At 48.6% G+C, this 19213-nt stretch overlaps 1 protein-coding gene across 1 annotated transcript in view; it reads right to left on the minus strand.

Moving 5' to 3' along the window:
- The window catches only part of LOC144762121 (cullin-9-like), a 343786-nt gene that overhangs the window by 134605 nt on the left and 189968 nt on the right, over window positions 1-19213 (minus strand). Inside the window, exon 20 of the mRNA XM_078647249.1 lies at window positions 3925-4100. Within this exon, the coding sequence (XP_078503375.1) occupies window positions 3925-4100 (176 nt within the window). The remainder of the gene's footprint in view (window positions 1-3924; window positions 4101-19213) is intronic.

The raw sequence follows: 19213 nt of genomic DNA on the forward strand, positions 1-19213 counted from the left end.
TGTCATATTTGTCATGAACAGAGAATGTTAGAGCTCTAGCTGTTCATTAGAATTTTAGAGTACACGCTACAGAAGAACACCGGAGAACCAAAGATAGGTGGCTGCTTCTGCTCCCAGTACGTTTCACACCACTTGAAAGACATTTCTTTCTCATGTGGAAGAGGAAGATATTTGAGAATTTTTTTGAAAATGGGCACATTCTAGAGCACTGAACCGAATTTCCATGAATTAAATGTGTTCTCTCTCAAAGATGGTCCATGGAATTTCTGAAGATTGCCTGCACTTTTCACAGAGTGAATTCACCTTAGCACACATCACAATTCCTAAAAATAGTAGGACTCCACTGAGGAAACTAAGATTTAGTTTTATTTTATATCTTTTTTTTGACTCTAGATGACACAGGGTGAGAGAACCAAGCTTCCATAAATAATTGATCTCCACTCTCACTGTGAGGAAATAACTGGCACATGAAGTTATAGATGTCAAAAGGAAGGTGGAGGGGGTGGAAAATAATCTCTAAAAATTGTAGGAGTAAGTGACTGAAACTGAGACTTGGGTACTCGATTGAAGTTCTTTGAAAGTGGCGTTAGTAGATACCCTGGTGAAGCTGAGGAAAGGTATGACACTGTAGTCTAGACTACTTTGGGAGCGACACTTCCTCAGAGTGCCAGACGAGCCAGTAGAGGTTCCCCCAGATGATCTCTGTGGTCAACTGGCAGAGATGCGGAACTGCTGAAAATGCAGCAAGAGAATGCAAGACATACTTGTGAAGCTTTCTGAACCCTTAACAAAGCCAAGAAAATCTGTTGAGATAGGGTACAGGTTTAGTGGTGATCCACGTGCAACGTTTTGTGAACAGAATTAAAACTTTGGCAAGAAGAGGGTTCTGTGGGGCATTTATCTAGTATTAAAGGTAGGAGGTGCCTCAGCATCCTTGAGCTTCCTTGTAAAGCAGCGGGTGCAAACCAATGGCAAAAAGTTATTTCAGCACAGGCTGACTCTACGACGACATTCCTGGAAATACGACTACATGGTGAATCTAAAAATGGGGTGGCATTGGATGGGCTGGGTATCTGAGGGCCAAATGTTTTGTTTGGTTACGCTTTGTTCTTCCTTCATACTGTCTTTCTGTTAGCCTCTTTTTCGAAGCTCCTGGGTTAGCATCTGAGGTGAGGATGATGTAGGCCTTCCTTGCGATGCACAGTCGAAGCTTGCTTATGTTTTATCTTTCCTTGCTCTGCTGTTATGGACAGGATGAAATCAAGACTGGGCAGGTGAGAAGAATTGTTGAGTGATGATTTTGAGAAAAGCTAACAATTCTTTCTGGTATTCTGGTGACAAACCGATTTAAATTAAAAGCAATTTTTATTTAGAAAACATTTCATGCAGCAGGGTCCAAAGAACCCTATTTTCATAATTCTAAATAGTGGCCAAGGCAAGCATGCAAACTCACACAGGTGAACTCCCCCACAGCCACCCACCATGGCTCATATACTCCCCCCCCCCCTCCCCCCTCGAGTCAGTGTCCAAAGATTCATAGTGCTCTATCCACACCCAATTAAATTATTCTAAAAGAAAAGTGTACGGGCGAGTGTACACATAAAACATAAAAGATAAGGTGCTCCCCCGCAGTAGAGGAGGAGCCACTGTAGTAAATGGATGGCCTTGCCAGATGGAAAATGAACACATGATATGTTTCCTTCTAGCAGGCTGAATGCCAGGTCCTGAAAGCTGCCCCATAAAGTGGCAGAAGGGGAAACCTAGGGCACCGCAGTGGCGGCAGGAACTGCTGCAGCAGAATTGGCATCTGTTGAGAGAGGCCACACAGGAACCCTTAAGGAAGGTTGAGAACTGGGCCTCTGATCTTCTCTCTGGTAGAGGAGTATCGAGTGGGGGGAAAGCTCAGTTGGAACAGGGACCAAAGTACCACGAAATGGAGCCTGACAAACCTCTAAAATGCAAGTAGAACGAGACCAGTTGTCATTAGAGTCAATGATCCGAATGAAAATATCCTGAGAAGTGAGAGCCAAGGGGAAGAGCTGAAACCCACTGAGGGGGCAAATTTCCTTTCCAAAGGAACGCTGCTTAGGTTGGGGGTTGTTAAGAGAGGGGAAGTGGATAAACAAGCGCAAGGGTAAAAAAAGCCTAGAAATAAGACATGTCACAACAACTTTATTTATTTATAAAGTTTTGTATAGCCCGAACAAGACCTAAAATGGTATCAGAGCGCTTCACATAATAGGGTATGTGGGATACAGTAGCAGGAACAAACAAACATTAAATATATGGGAGTCGCATGCTAAAGCGGGAGTCAATGGCTGTACATTCGAGTAGTGGACAATCAGAGCATCGTAGTAATAGCCAGACAAATAAACAACAAAACATACTGTGTCTCAGGGCAAAAACGCATTCTTTAGTATAGATTTCACTTCATTTTTTAATGAAGAGGTAGATGAGATTTGACGGACTTCCGGTGGCAGAGAGCTCTATATCTTCGGGGCGATGCCCGACAAGGCTCTGTAGTTCGTTCTCTTTTTTTGGAAAATCTGTGGTTTCAGTAGTAATGAGTGTTCACTTTGTGAGGGTCTGCAACCCCCTGATAACTCCAGCTTTTGTGCCAAATAAATGGGGGTCTTGAAATGTAGGGCTTTATGAGTCATGCACGCAATCTTTAGCAGAATTCTTGCTTCGTACGGAAGCCATTTTAGGGCTGGAGATATGTGATCCTTTCTCTTAGTACCAGCTATCAGTCTGGCCGCAGCATTAAGGGGGGCCGTGTTGTATTTAGGAAGAGCGCAAAGGATGGAGCTTCCGTAGTCTAGTCTAGGCAATACAAGAGCTTGGACTGCCAGTTGAACCCTTTTGATGCGTCGGACGGCCCCCGGCCATCCGACATCACAGTAGGGGCTGTTCGAACCACACCCACCCATTATTTCACCTGCACCGCGGCGGAATACGCGCCGCGTCAACGGGTTACAATCATGTGGTAAGGAGGGGTTGAGTTCCCTTAATATACCCATTTGGTGATTAGCTCCCTGGAGGCATTGCTGATATGATTCTGCATATCCAGGTGTTTGTCTAGAGTGACTCCAATGGATTTAGCGGACTCAATAATGTGAGGCGTATAGTTTAAGGCTGTTAGATGCTTTATCCAGAGGTCGATCTCGGGAGTGTGTTTAGGCGGGAGCGATGAGGGGGAATGCCGTTTTGGCAGCGTTCAGCTTAAGATGGTTATCAGTGAGCTAGTTTTGCATGTTCAACACGGTAGAGTTGAGAGAAATGAAGTCTTCTAGGGAGGATATTTTCAGATACTGTTGATCTTTGATGATTAATTGCCAACGCAGCACCAAGCAGACAACATAATCATTATGATGAAATAGAAAAGTGTATCAACTCCCCGACTGTGCCTGCCTTTCAAGCACAGGAGAAAGGCACTGGAAAGAAGGGCCACAAGAAAGATGCGAAAATCAAAGCAGAGAAGTAGGGTGGTTTATATGTTTATTAAATTATGACAATGTGAAATTTGTGTATGCTGTTTGCTGGGACGTTATAACATTTTACTCTTGGGTATTGTTGAAAACTCGATGTAGGTAGGTAACATATATATAAATACATACAACTCAAAAAGAAATGTGTCGCACTCCAGAAATTCAAGATACATGCAGTTTATTGGTTTAATACAGAGTCACAAATATGTGTTTCGACCTGGCAGTCTTTGTGTTGGATTAACCTGGAAGGTTCAGCCGCCCTTACTCACCTGCACCAGCTGGTTGAGTGCGCCTCTTTCAACTTGCCACAGACCACATTGTAAATACATAAAACTATAGCATCTTAAGCAGTGCACTTTCTTTTTCATATCCCTGTATAACTGGAACAAAAAACACTTTTCCACCTCAGACAGAGGCAATGTAATTAACCCCTTACTTGCTGAAGAGTCGCAGCAGCTGCATCCGGTCCTCAGAAATCTCCTGGCACCAGGTGTGAGCCTTTGTGGTGTAGAACAGGTACGTACGCCGGCAGAGCTGCTCCTTGAACACGGGCCAGAAGGTGGGCTTCGGTCCTAAGATCTCAAATCCATGTACGCGGGTGTCAATGCCGCCCTAGAGTGAAAATCAGAAGCAGAATATGTGTTTCCATTAACACAATTGTAGCCAAAAACTTAGCAATATTCCTGAGAAAATAAGCAAGATGCGATCGCCATCATGAAATCTTTATTTACATTTATTAGCACTGAATATCTCCACCTATGTGTAGGGTCTTGGCACACTTTACCTACAGACAGAAACCTCTTTCAAGCACTAACTCTTAACTCAACAGGCCACATGTCTTTAATCTCTGTTTTTCCCAAAGGCCAATTGTGCTGTGATGATAATTATAAGTACAAAGTGCAGTTTAATGTAACTTTACACGCCTCAAAGGGAAATGAGCAGATATTCATACACCAAGAAAACAAAACGGCACACGGGTTCCTGCTGGAGGCCAGAATACACGTCACTGCCAGTAAACCCATCGGTTCACGTTACCACTCAGGTTCAACAACCTTTAAACACTGTTCTTTGCCTTCTGACTTTTTCACTACTAAATTCCTATTTGAAAACTGTTTTGTGTCCTTCAATGGCCCCTAATCGACCCTTGACATCAATAATTTTATTTTCACTACTTGGACCTTTTTCAGACCATTTTTCACCTGATGCCAGGTTGGCATTAGAAACTTAGGGCAACTAAAGTGGCAACTTCTAAAGTTGCATTTTGCCCAGCTGTGATACTAAATTCAATTTAACCTTTAAATCAGATTTAATGCATTGATACTTTTGATACCTAACAGTACCAACTTAAGTAGTCCAATTCAGAAGTTAGCAGCGCTGAGGTGTCAACCTGTACCCCAGTACTTTCCAAGAGGCTACTAGCCTTTAGTTTGTAAAAACTATAATTTAGGGTTCTGCTCCTGGAACAAGTAAAAGTACATGTTCCACTTTTTACCATACAGCCCCCTGCCTCTGGGCTCGTTAGGCCTGCCTCAGGAGAAACGTACGTATATTACAAAGGGAGGTTTGGGCTTCGCCATTAGCTTAAAAGGCAGTCGAGTCATCAGTTTAAAACCACTCTTGCAGTCCGCAGTGACAGACTGGGCGCCATGTGTTACCTTGTCCCGCTCCGAGCGGCACAACAAGTGTTGCAGTCCCTGGGGGAGGCCGTAGGTACCCCTGGTACCATATACTAGGAACTTACAAGTAAATTAGGCTATGCCAGTTGGGTACACGTCAATCAATCATATTACATTTTAAGGGTCGATGCACATGCAGTGAGCCCAGATTATCCGGCTGAAGGTATTTCAAAGTCATTAGCAGTCGAAATGGAGGTGGGCGAGGGGAACTCGGGAACCTGCAAAAAGCCGGTTTCCTTGCAGTCAGCACTTCAGGAATGTAGCAAACAGCAAGTTCCGGCTCCTGGCAAATCTCACACACCACAGTCCAAATTGAGCACAAGTGTTTTGTCCTATAAGGTCAGTATTTCTCCTACTTTGAGGACAGCTGGAACGCCTGGCCTCCCAGGACTGTGCTCTTTAAATTTCAAGCTCTTTCTCCAAACCTGGAGATGTGCAGCTTTTGCCTTGTCCAGTTTTTACCGGCTCAGGGTATAGATTGCGTACTCACTAGTGCAACACTGAACCTATGTTGGTACCAGCAACACAGGAAAGAGTGAGATGTGTGTATGACTGAGCTACAGGGAAACTGGGGCTCACAGTGGATGGGGGTGAGGATTCCTCAGCATTCTGTCCATCCCTCAATCAAGCAAATCTTCTTGAGGACTGAGGCACTAAGGATGGGAACCTGCATGCTTTCATGGCCTCCAGAGTACGAGTCACGTCTTGTGGAACCAGCAATGTGTCCCGAATGGGATTCTTTCAGTTACTTTGAACAATGAAGTGCGCACACATGCACACGGATAGGAGACCTCCCTCGCCAGCAGCACATATGAAAAGCACCACATCCCAAGAACAATAAGCGCCGCCACCACCAGTCACGGCAGCTGGACAAGAGGAAGGATCAGCCACTCCCACCACCGAGAGATGGCGACGAGTAAGCACTCCACAGAGATAGGTCATGGTCATTTGCCTACTTATCTCCAAAGCAATGTAACAGGACTTATGATTATAGAAGATTTTATCGGTGAAGGTATCACGGTCCTTATTCTGGTAAACGTCACTGGGAAACCAGAAACTGGTTGCTGTGCTCAGAGAGCAAAACAGCACTACTGACGATGGAGAAGCAGGCAGAGACAAAAGTAATCTCAGATGGTATTAAGGCGTCAAGACTCCTGTTTTCATTCAGCGACCAAGTCCAGCTGCTTTCTGATAATTTCTGATCCTGTGTAATCCCTCTGCTGAAGGTGTCCAAACTGAGGCTTACTCACCACCCAGGGAATGCTCATATGTCAGGTAAAGGAATGAAACCAGGCAACAATTGTGGTGGGACACAGGAAAGACTGAAATTGGAGCAGACTGGTCCGGGCAGCATCCGACCCTCAAGCCGTTCAGAAACGTATGAAACCCACAAGCCAAGGAGCAAACCACGGCGGCATGCGATGCTCCATGTGTGCATCTGCACGAAGCCAGGGCAAGACCTTCGTTATGGCGACCGCAGGAAGCAGCTTGACAGTGGTCCCATTCCTGAGCTCATAGAGGTGCAAGCCGCAGGAGGACATCTGCAAAGTGCAGAACGAGCTCCCAACTCTCAAAGGCTTTGAGCGTAAGGCTAAAACACGGCAAATGGAAGAGCCCACTCGAATGTTTGAATTTACCACATGAGGGACTTTTAAGACATCAAAGGATATTATTCTATGTTCATGAGAGGGTACAGGAGCACTGTTGTCTCTTCACAGAGGGCACATCAATGAAACAACCCAAGTTCGCTAACACTGCAGCATAATCCGAGATACACACATATGAAAAACCACGTGGGCAGTGAGATGCTTCGATCAGCCCTCACCTGGCAGGGACATTCTCCCACATATCACATCCATCCTCTACACTTTACAGTAGGTCCAGCCCAGACTAACAGGCCAACTAACGCCCATCCCACCAATCACTACCCCATGGGTAGGGGAAGGGTTCGGAATTGACACCACTCAGTGTCTTCACTCTGCTCCCATAACATTCTCACCTAAGGGGCCGACACTTCCACCTCAGGGGCCGACAGTTGGAGCTCTCTGTTTATTCCATCTGCTTCCTCCAGTTGCTCCACCATCGCCCCAGATTTTTCCAGATCTCGTTCCGCGTTTTGGTCCATCGGCATTCGCTTCAGTCTATACTCATCTGCCACAGACGACTTGTACAGGTCCGACAGCCATTTATGCTGCAGAGGAGGTGAACGATTTATCCAGTGTATCGCTAGGAGTCTCCGGGCCAATACCAGCCCCAGCAGAGCAAATCTATATCTAATTTTCGTCCCTGTTTTGGGGGGTGGCAGAAGCCAGAGTAGGCAATAACACGCCGGTCAATCAAACTTGGTTCCTGTGACCACCCTAAGCGTTTGCACCACTCCAACACAGTAGACCACTATTTGTTGACAGCTTCCTGTCATATGGAAAAAATGTGCCAAAGATACACTACATATAAGACATCTATCTGCACGATCTGCGAAAATGCTATGCAACCGCTGCGGTGTGCATCAAGCTCGGTGAATGTAATAAAATGGCAAGAGTTTAACCCCTTCGCCGAGGGGCTAATTCCCCCGCGGTGCGGGGGAGGGGGGCTGCGCGCTGCGCCGCAGTGATCGTGACGAGCTCAGATCATCATGCTGCACAGCACAGGAGGGGACAGGAGGGGAATTATCCCCGCATGGGAGTTCTGCGGCAGTTATGACGAGCTCAGCTCGTCATGAGCACAGCTCCACTGTGCCTCATTGGTTAAAATGTGCTTCCTAACGGTGTCTTTCACTTGGGCACATGCACGCTACCACTCGCCATCTGTGAGGGGGTCGTCCAGGTCTGCCGTCCAATTATTACGGGTCGGCCCCAACCAACGTCTCCATCAGCCTTCAGTGCCACATACGGTCGGGAAATGAGACCCCCCCCCCCCGGTAGAGCTCGGATCTAGTAAGATGCTTAGCATATGGGATTCCTCCGGCTCCTCCGGGAAGGGTAACCAGATACCCCGGGTCATAAGGGAAAGCGTGGCATTCTGCAGTAACTGTCCCAGCGCCACCTGGAGCAGAGTGGCCACCTCTACCATAGTAACAAAGGTACCGGTTAAGTTTAGATCTTCTACCCTCTGGCAGCTGCCCACCAGCTACTGAGTCGTATCCATCAGCGACTGCACATACTGGAATGGCTTCAGCCACCAGATAGGGAGAAGCCAGGCATACAGAGCTTTACGTAACAAACAAGTAACTTACCTACTGTACGTATTTTCTGGTGGATACAGTATCTGCCTGTGGATTCCTCACCTTTTGAATGACCCCTTGAACAGCATTCCACAGAAGCTTTTTCATAAGAAATAGCAATTAGGTGAACTCTGATGGGTGAGTATTTTAGCCCTTTCTTGGCTCCCTGCAGTTTGTTAGGCAGACGCTGGTGTGAGGAGGAAAGAATCTCTGCCCCTTTAAAGCTTGCCCACAATATGAAACGTGTCCATTTCAAAATGAATCTCTCCCTCTAGAATGGTAGTGGCACCCTAGGGTACCTGTGTCCATGAATTTAGCTGTCATGATATTGTGACTATTTATAATGAATATTTATTGTATTTTTTGATTTTTTGTCTTAGGTAAAATACTGCGTGTTTTGTTTGCCCATTGTCCTGATGAGGCCTGAAACTGCTTGACAGGCCGAAACGCGTCGACAGTTTACCATTGATTTCGACACCTTTTGTTTGATTTAGAAGCAATATGGGATACATTCCCTAGGAGTTGGATTGACTTGAGGAGCCACAAAAACATTTAGTTGTGCTTCACTGACTCCTACATATAATTTTGGTGTTCGAAAAAGGAATTAAGGTTACAAAAGACATTACCAAATTTCCTTGTGTTACAAACTTTTGGGCTTCAGACATAACCCATGGAGCAAGGGTCAACGATTGTTTAACTTTATTTGGTATTTTTCTTGTATGTCCTGTTGAAAATTAATCGACACAAGAATATATATTGTGTGATTTTTTTGATGTGTGTGAGAAGTTGGCCTGATGTGCAGTGCTCACTATTCTAGTGATCACTATATATCAGTCCAAACAACCCTTATTGATGATTGGTTGTAAGTCAACCTTATAGACCAGCTATCCTAGTAGCGTGGATACGAGCAGTCTAAGGCTAAGACTCTAGAGGGCGTGTTAAGCCAGCTGTTTTACCATCACATTACCCCTTGAACACCCAGTGAAAGGACACCACACAAGTGTTATGAAAATAAACAATGTATTTATTAGAATCACAACAACCCTGTACTCTTTATGAGGACAGGGTGCTAAGCACACAACAAAACTCTTACGAAAATACTTAAGTTAGCACAGTATATACAAATGCCCGAGGGGCACGAAAAACCATATACTTTAAAAGTGGAATGTGAATTACTAGCAGGTAAGTAACAATACTAATAGGCTTTGGAATCGCTAGGACTGGACTACTGAACCTTTAGATTACTAGCAGGAGGCCTAGGGAACTCGGGTGCAGAGTGTGCACTCTCACGCGGGATGCGGGACAAAGTCTATGGGAGCTAGAGTTCACAAAGTTAGTGTTCACGGGCGAACCCGACCTGGTAGGGAGAAAACGACAGTGGATCCTGACCCTTGGATAGTGAGGCTATGCTGGGACACCGAAGTGCCGAAGTTACCTAGCCCAGGGGCTGTAGCTGCATAGGTCTCAAAAGACGTCGGGAATCCTCGTTGCCGGACCAGCAGCCTGGAAGAAAGATGCTGGCAGGCGACCAGTGGAGATTGTTCGAGTCGATCCAAGCCTGGATCTGGAAGAAGGATGACACCTGAAAGCAGAGGGGACCAAGTTCGTGACTACTAGCCAGTAGTCAGTGGGCACCAGGAGGGCACCGGATGGTAGTCACCTCGACTAGGTGAGTGAGCGACGCTGGCTCTGCAGATCTCACGGACCAGGAGGCGTTGTCGGCGACCAGGATGGAGAGGCGAGCTGTCCCACGATGGATGAAGCTGTCGGCGTCGAAGTTACCCAGGATTGGGCAACAAGCCTTGGCTAATTCAAGCCCACGCGGTGGACTCAAAAATGGCGTCTTGAGTGGACCAGGAGGGTCCGGGGTGCTCCTCTTTTGGAAGGGAGCAAGGGCCAGCCTGGAGCAACCAGACCAGAAGCAGAAATGTCGTCGGGCGTCGTTCAGAAGGCCACAAGCCAGCGGGCTAGTAGCCAAACAACGCGGTGAGCAGCAGAAAGCAGAAGGGCCCCACGCCGATCGTGGAGATGCTGGGGGGCTGCTCTTCGGTGCTGGAGCTGCTCAGGGTCGGGGCTTCTCGGACCCCAAAGCACTCACCAGGAAATTACTCGGCGGGCTTGCTGTGCAGAAGTCGTGCAGTCTTGAAGATGGCCGGTCCCTCGAGGTCTCGTCGCACCCACGGGTCTCAGCTTGGCTGTAGAGGTGGGTAGAGGTCAGAGGTGCCAGGGAAGCCGGTTTTCGTCGAGCTGGGCAGTCGGAATCCGGAGGAAGGACGTGCAGCAGACCGCAGTGTTCTTGATGGTGCCTGCGGATGCAGGGTGACTACTCCTTAGCCACAAGGGAGAAATCTTAGGAAGAAGTCTTGAGTTCCTTTCGTAGAAAGTAGTTTCAGGATTCAAAGATGATCTGATTTGGAAGGGGGCCAGTCCCTACCTTTATCTGGGAAAAGGGGGCTGGCACGCGACTAGGTCCTGCCCTATGGGTGGGACCAGGAGGGGGGTGGTTACACCCACTTCCTTGGCGGGCTTTTCCCCAGCACAGGGTCTGGAGTGTCCCTGGAACTGGTTCAAGCCAGCCTATGCACAGTGAGCACCGGGGTGCCACGTGCAGTCACCTTCCTCTGAAGCCCTGCCTACCTACAATACACAAAATCCTGTCTGGGACGGTGCTGGCACCGCCCCTGGCAGGAAACCCTTTGTCCTTATCTCCTGCTCTGGGAGGACTCCCAGCAGCAGGAGGGCAGACTTGTGTCTCGGTGGCAGCATCCATTTTGTGGATGCTAAGGCTCTGTCTGACTTTAACCGGGGTTAGGGGTTACATCCATGTCGTGTCCCTCTAGAAGGGTGGAATGCTAACCCCGTCGCCAGAATTGGCGAGGGGTTAGTATTCCAATTCGTATGACACCTTACTCGACATGTTTTGATAAAGCGATACCAGAGTTGGCATATAACCGCGAGGATTATAATGCACTTAAGAGTATATGGTATGCGATATCATGGAAACGGCTAAGGGATGGATCCCGAAAGCCGCAGACAGGCTCAGCTCATGCCAGAGCACCATCTCACACGATTCCAAGCACTCTGCCTTCAGGATTGTTAAGGCCTGCCATAGGAGTGACTGATAGGAGATCTGTGTGTCCATTTTAGGGTTAGATATAGGTATACTATATCTAAAGCAAAGGGTGAGTACACCACCTTGCCCCAGCTGTCGTGCAGCCAGTTGTGTCAGTTTAGTTAGTCAGCCCAGGGGTGGCATAATACATGCTTCAGCCCCTGGGAGACTTCTGGGTGCACCTCAGCCCTGGGTACAGGGACTTGGAGAGGGCCCAGTGCCAATTCAGTACCTGAGTACAATTTGGATAGAGAGAACAGCTAGGCTGTGGGTCTGATTAGCAGGCCCACAGCCAGGGAAAGTCGTAAACCAGTGCAGCAAAAAGCAAAAATCTGGGTGATCATAGGATTGCAGACCCTACTCTCCTACATGACCCCCCCCCCCCAAACTTTGGGACAATAAACTAACCTTGACCAGGTGAGTCTTCTTGCTCTAAGTGGAAATACCTGGAGAGCCCATCAGCATTGCTGTGATCAGTACCAGGTCTATGCTCCACTGTAAAATCCATCCCCTGTAGGGAAATGGACCACCTAAGCAGTTTGGGGTTTTCACCCTTCATCTGATTTAGCCACAAGAGGGGCTTATGGTCTGTCTGAATGGTGAAGTGAGTGCCAAACAAGTAGGCCCTCAGCTTCTTCAGGGCCCAGACCACAGCAAAGGCCTCCCTCTCAATAGCTGACCAATTTTTCTCTCTGGGTGTCAACCTTCTACTAATGAAAGCAATAGGCTGATCATTACCATCAAAATTCAGTTGAGACAGAACAGCCCCCACACCCAACTCAGAAGCATCTGTTTGGACAATGAATGGCTTGGAGTAATCTGGACTCTTTAGGATAGGTGCTGTGCACATGGCCTGCTTTAGGTCATTGAATGCCTTCTGACAGCTTGCTGTCCACTGAACTTTCTTTGGCATCTTTTTGCTTGTCAGGTCATTAAGAGGGGTCACTATGGACCCATAATTTCTGACAAACTTCCTATAGTACCCAGTCAGGCCCAAGAAAGCTCGAACTTGAGTCTGGGTGATTGGAGGAGTCCAGTCCTTGATGGCCTGTATCTTACTCTCCAGTGGCTGAACCTGGCCTCCACCTACAAGGTGGCCCAGGTATACAACCTGTGTCTGCCCTATCTGGCACTTTGTGGCCTTGATAGTGAGGCCTGCCTTTTGCAGAGCCTCTAACACTTTCCTCAGGTGGACCAGGTGATCCTCCCAGGTGGAGCTAAAGACAGCAATATCATCAAGATATGCTGCACAGAAGTCATCCAGCCCAGTGAGGACTTGATTCACCAACCTTTGGAAGGTGGCAGGTGCATTTTTCAAACCAAAGGGCATTACCACAAACTGATAATGCCCACCAGGGGTAGAAAATGCTGTCTTGGGTTTGGCCTCCTCAGCTAACCTGATTTGCCAATACCCAGCTGTCAAATCAAATGTACTTAAGAAGTTGGCAGAAGCCAATTTATCTATAAGTTCATCTGCTCTTGGAATTGGGTGGGCATCAGTCTTAGTGACTGCATTGAGGCCTCTGTAGTCTACGCAAAACCTCATCTCTTTCTTACCACCCTGGGTGTGAGGCTTTGGCACTAGAACTACTGGGCTAGCCCAAGGGCTATCTGAGGGCTCAATGACTCCCAGCTCCAACATTTTCTGCACTTCAGTTTTGATGCAGTCTCTAACATGATCAGGCTGTCTGTAGATTTTACTCTTGACAGGCAGACTGTCTCCAGTGTCAACATCATGGGTACACCAATCAGTTTGGCTGGGGGTCAGAGAGAACATATGTCTGTAGGATTGCAGAACTTGCCTGCAATCCTGTTGCTGATGGTCAGTGAGGCTGCCACAAAAGACAACACCATCAACTGATCCATCATCAGGATTCTGAGTGAGCAGGTCTGGGAGAGGGTCACTCTCTTCCTCCTGTCCCTCATCTGTGGCCATGAGCAAGCTCATGTCCTTCCTGTCAACATATGCCTTGAGCCTGTTAACATGGAGCACTCTGAGAGGGCTCCTGGGAGTTCCAAGGTCCACCAAGTAGGTAACCTCTCCCTTTTGCTCAATGATGGTGTGGGGCCCAGACCATTTGTCTTTCAGAGCTGCTGGGGCCACTGGCTCCAGCACCCACACCTTCTGTCCTGGCTGGTACACAGTCAGAACAGCCTTTTGGTCATGCCAAGCTTTCTGAAGTTCCTGGCTGGCCTCAAGGTTTTTAGATGCCTTTTCCATATACTCAGCCATCCTGGAGCGGAGACCAAGTACATAGTCCACTATGTTGGTTGCAGGCTTTTTGAGAGGTCTCTCCCATCCTTCCTTCACCAAACACAGGGGTCCTCTCACAGGATGCCCATACAGAAGCTCAAAAGGGCTGTAGCCAACCCCCTTCTGTGGGACCTCTCTGTAAGCAAACAAGAGGCAGGGGATCAGGACATCCCATCTTCTCCTAAGAGTTTCAGGTAGTCCATGAATCATCCCTTTCAGGGTCCTGTTGAATCTCTCAACAAGCCCATTGCATTGTGGGTGGTAGGGTGTGGTGAACTTGTAGTTCACACCACACTCCTTCCACATTGCAGTCAGATATCCTGACATGAAGTTTGTACCTCTGTCAGAAACGACCTCCTTTGGAAAACCCACTCTGGAGAACACTCCAACTAGGGCTCTTGCCACCACAGGAGCTGTGGTGGTCCTCAGGGGAATAGCTTCAGGATACCTGGTGGCATGATCCACCACCACCAGTATAAACTTGTGCCCTGATGCTGTCTGGGGTTCCATTGGACCAACAATGTCAATCCCCACTCTTTCAAAGGGAACCCCCACCACAGGTAGTGGTATGAGGGGGGCCTTTGTTGTGCCACCTGACTTACCACTGGCTTGGCAAGTGACACAGGAGCGACAAAACTCCTTGGTATTCTCATTCATATGGGGCCAGTGAAAGTGTGAGACAAGCCTGTCCCAAGTCTTTGTCTGACTTAAGTGACCTGCAAGGGGAATCTCATGGGCCAAGGTGAGAAGGAAACCTCTCAGAGACAAGGGGATGACTAGCCTCCTGGTTGCACCAGGCTTGGGGTCTCTTGACTCAGAGTACAGGAGTCCATCTTCCCAGTATACCCTGTGGGCACCTGTGGCATTCCCTGCAGCCTCAGCAGCAGCCTGCTGTCTGAGGGGTTCAAGGGAAGGGCAGCTCAACTGTTCCTTCCCCAGGTCTGCTCTGGAGGGTCCCCCTGAGCCCAGAAACTCAACTTGATCAAGTTCAAGCTCTTTAGGCTCAGTTTCCCTCAGTTCTCTCAGATCAGCCTCCTCAGAGACTTGATCCTCAACCTGGGGTAAGGGGGAAGGCAAAGCCTTACCCTTACTGCTCTTCTTCTTGGAAGGTGTCTGGTCCATAATTTCAGGATCCAGCACCTGTTCAGTGGGGCATCTTCTGGCCTGTGACCTAGTCACAGCAAGCACATGTGCTGGCAAGCCTAACATCTCCATGTGAGTCCTCTGCTCCACTTCTGACCATTGTGATGACTCCAAATCATTGCCCAACAAACAATCAACTGGGAGGTCTGAACTGACTACAACTGTCTTTTGTCCCTTCACTCCACCCCAGGAGAAAGCCACAATTGCCACACTATGACTAGTAGTGACATTGCTGGCATTGGTCACCAGGAAATCAGTACCTGGCATGATCTGTCCAGGGTCCACAAAGTTAGGTGTCACCATGGTGACACTGGCACAAGTGTCCCTATAGGCCTGAGCCATTTTGCCATTAATCAAAGGTGTCTGCCTGTATTTGCCCAAAGTATTGGGACTTATCTCAGGGGACATATCCATATCCCCTGTACAGACAAGGACAGCCTGAGTGAGTGTGCCAACTAAGTTGTCAGACCCCTCAGTACCCAAGGTTAACCCAACTAATGCCTTGGGAGGTACACTACCACTACTGACTGTACTAGGGGGTGCAGTTGCCTTAGGGGCTGTAGTGGCAGGAGTTTGTCCTCCTCTTTTGGTGCACTCACTAAACCAGTGAGATTTACTTTTACAGTACTGGCACCACCTTTTTGACTGGCCTTCTTGAATCTTCTTCTTCTGGGAAGCCTGACCCCCACCCTCTTTGGTTTGTTGGGGACCTGGTGAAGACTTCTGGTCATTTTGCTCATTCTTAACATTACCCTTCTGGTCTGCTTTCTTCTGACAACCCTGGTTCTGGTTCTGGTTCTGCTTGATCCTTGTTCTGACCCATTTGTCTGCCTTCTTTCCCAATTCTTGGGGAGAGGTCAGATCTGAATCAACAAGGTGCTGGTGCAGCAACTGGTTCTGACAATTGTTTAACATTTGTTCTCTCATCATTAGATTATACAATCCTGTGTAATCAGTAACCTTGCTACCCAGCAACCAGCCCTCCAAAGCCTTAGTGGCACTATCCACAAAGTCAGACCAGTCCTGAGACTGAGTTTTCTGGGTGTCTCTGAACAGCAACCTGTACTGCTCAGTGGTTAAACCAAACCCATCAACCAGTGTATTCTTCAGGACCTGGTAATTGTTAGCATCCTCCACTCTTGTAGTGAGGAGCTTATCTCTACCTTTACCATCAAAGGAGAGCCACAGTATAGCTGCCCACTGACTCTGGGGAATGCACTGCACAGTGCAGGCCCTCTCCAGAGCAGCCATCCATTTCTGGATATCATCCCCTTGCTTAAAGGGGGGCACTATTTTAGTCAGGTGTTTAGTATCTAAACCCTTCTCTCTATCTCTTGGGAGATTGCTGCCACCAGTGGGAGCTAACCCACTCATCTGCTGCTCTCTTGCCAGGGCAAGCTTCTCTTTGGCCAGGGCAAGTTCTTCCCTTTCAATCCTCAGTTCAGCTTGTCTCATCCTAGCTTCATGCTCCATTCTCTGAGGGGAAGTAAATCTCCTCTTTTGAGGATTCCTTCTCCTCTGGGAAGAGGCATTAGAGTGCAGAGATCTATTGGAGTCCCTAGAAAGAGATCTATCTCTCCTAACTCCAAGGTTAGGCCCACTTCGGGTCAGTACTGGGGGTCCCCCAGATCCTAGCCCAAGTAAGTCTAAGTTGGCCCTGGTTAGCCTTCTGACTACCTCAAGACCTTTGTCTACCTCATCCCCAGAGAGTTCCTCTTGATCCTCCTCCTCAACTGCAGGAGCAGTGTTGGGGAGGTCTGGATCCCCAGAGGTTCCCTCTAAGGCTGGCATGTTCTCATGTAACTGAGAAAGCTTTCTGGCATCATATGTCTCTAAGAGACCTATCAGAAAGGGAATGGTGGGGTTAGACCCCTGCTTCAGTTTCCTGGAGACACAGATTTGTCTCATCTCCTGAAAACTGAGAGCTGCATATCTTGAAGTGACCTGTGGAGGGTCAACACTGACCAGGGGAGTCTCAGTAGATTCTCCCTGGGTAGACATGCTTTTCTAGTGAGGTGTAAGTGGTGCACTTACCTACACTATGTGTTTGCCTACTGATCCCTTGCTAGAGTTGTAGTTTAGGGTGTGCTAGGCCCTAGGAGCTACAACAGCTGGTTCAGTAGAACTCAGAGTATTCTAAGCTAAGTTATATGTACCTTTAGTACTTATGTGATCTTTCACAAGATATTCTTAGGATATGTGTGGTAAAACAACAGCAAGCTCAAATCCCAACCGCTGCTCACCAATGTGAGAAGTTGGCCTGATGTGCAGTGCTCACTATTCTAGTGATCACTATATATCAGTCCAGACAACCCTTATTGATGATTGGTTGTAAGTCAACCTTATAGACCAGCTATCCTAGTAGCGTGGATACGAGCAGTCTAAGGCTAAGACTCTAGAGGGCGTGTTAAGCCAGCTGTTTTACCATCACATTACCCCTTGAACACCCAGTGAAAGGACACCACACAAGTGTTATGAAAATAAACAATGTATTTATTAGAATCACAACAACCCTGTACTCTTTATGAGGACAGGGTGCTAGGCACACAACAAAACTCTTACGAAAATACTTAAGTTAGCACAGTATATACAAATGCCCGAGGGGCACGAAAAACCATATACTTTAAAAGTGGAATGTGAATTACTAGCAGGTAAGTAACAATACTAATAGGCTTTGGAATCGCTAGGACTGGACTACTGAACCTTTAGATTACTAGCAGGAGGCCTAGGGAACTCGGGTGCAGAGTGTGCACTCTCACGCGGGATGCGGGACAAAGTCTATGGGAGCTAGAGTTCACAAAGTTAGTGTTCACAGGCGAACCCGACCTGGTAGGGAGAAAACGACAGTGGATCCTGACCCTTGGATAGTGAGGCTATGCTGGGGCACCGAAATGCCGAAGTTACCTAGCCCAGGGGCTGCAGCTGCATAGGTCTCAAAAGACGTCGGGAATCCTCGTTGCCGGACCAGGAGCCTGGAAGAAAGATGCTGGCAGGCGACCAGTGGAGATTGTTCGAGTCGATCCAAGCCTGGATCTGGAAGAAGGATGACACCTGAAAGCAGAGGGGACCAAGTTCGTGACTACTAGCCAGTAGTCAGTGGGCACCAGGAGGGCACCGGATGGTAGTCACCTCGACTAGGTGAGTGGGCGACGCTGGCTCTGCAGATCTCACGGACCAGGAGGCGTTGTCGGCGACCAGGATGGAGAGGCGAGCTGTCCCACGATGGATGAAGCTGTCGGCGTCGAAGTTACCCAGGATTGGGCAACAAGCCTTGGCTAATTCAAGCCCACGCGGTGGACTAAAAAATGGCGTCTTGAGTGGACCAGGAGGGTCCGGGGTGCTCCTCTTTTGGAAGGGAGCAAGGGCCAGCCTGGAGCAACCAGACCAGCAGCAGAAATGTCGTCGGGCGTCGTTCAGAAGGCCACAAGCCAGCGGGCTAGTAGCCAAACAACGCGGTGAGCAGCAGAAAGCAGAAGGGCCCCACGCCGATCGTGGAGATGCTGGGGGGCTGCTCTTCGGTGCTGGAGCTGCTCAGGGTCGGGGCTTCTCGGACCCCAAAGCACTCACCAGGAAATTACTCGGCGGGCTTGCTGTGCAGAAGTCGTGCAGTCTTGGCGATGGCCGGTCCCTCGAGGTCTCGTCGCACCCACGGTTCTCAGCTGGGCTGTAGAGGTGGGTAGAGGTCAGAGGTGCCAGGGAAGCCGGTTCTCGTCGAGCTGGGCAGTCGGATTCCGGAGGAAGGACGTGCAGCAGACCGCAGTGTTCTTGATGGTGCCTGCGGATGCAGGGTGACTACTCCTTAGCCACAAGGGAGAAATCTTAGGAAGAAGTCTTGAGTTCCTTTCGTAGAAAGTAGTTTCAGGATTCAAAGATGATCTGATTTGGAAGGGGGCCAGTCCCTACCTTTATCTGGGAAAAGGGGGCTGGCACGCGACTAGGTCCTGCCCTATGGGTGGGACCAGGAGGGGGGTGGTTACACCCACTTCCTTGGCGGGCTTTTCCCCAGCACAGGGTCTGGAGTGTCCCTGGAACTGGTTCAAGCCAGCCTATGCACAGTGAGCACCGGGGTGCCACGTGCAGTCACCTTCCTCTGAAGCCCTGCCTACCTACAATACACAAAATCCCGTCTGGGACGGTGCTGGCACCGCCCCTGGCAGGAAACCCTTTGTCCTTATCTCCTGCTCTGGGAGGACTCCCAGCAGCAGGAGGGCAGACTTGTGTCTCGGTGGCAGCATCCATTTTGTGGATGCTAAGGCTCTGTCTGACTTTAACCGGGGTTAGGGGTTACATCCATGTCGTGTCCCTCTAGAAGGGTGGAAT

Source organism: Lissotriton helveticus, chromosome 6 (assembly GCF_964261635.1).
Source record: "Lissotriton helveticus chromosome 6, aLisHel1.1, whole genome shotgun sequence".
NCBI lineage: Eukaryota > Metazoa > Chordata > Amphibia > Caudata > Salamandridae > Lissotriton > Lissotriton helveticus.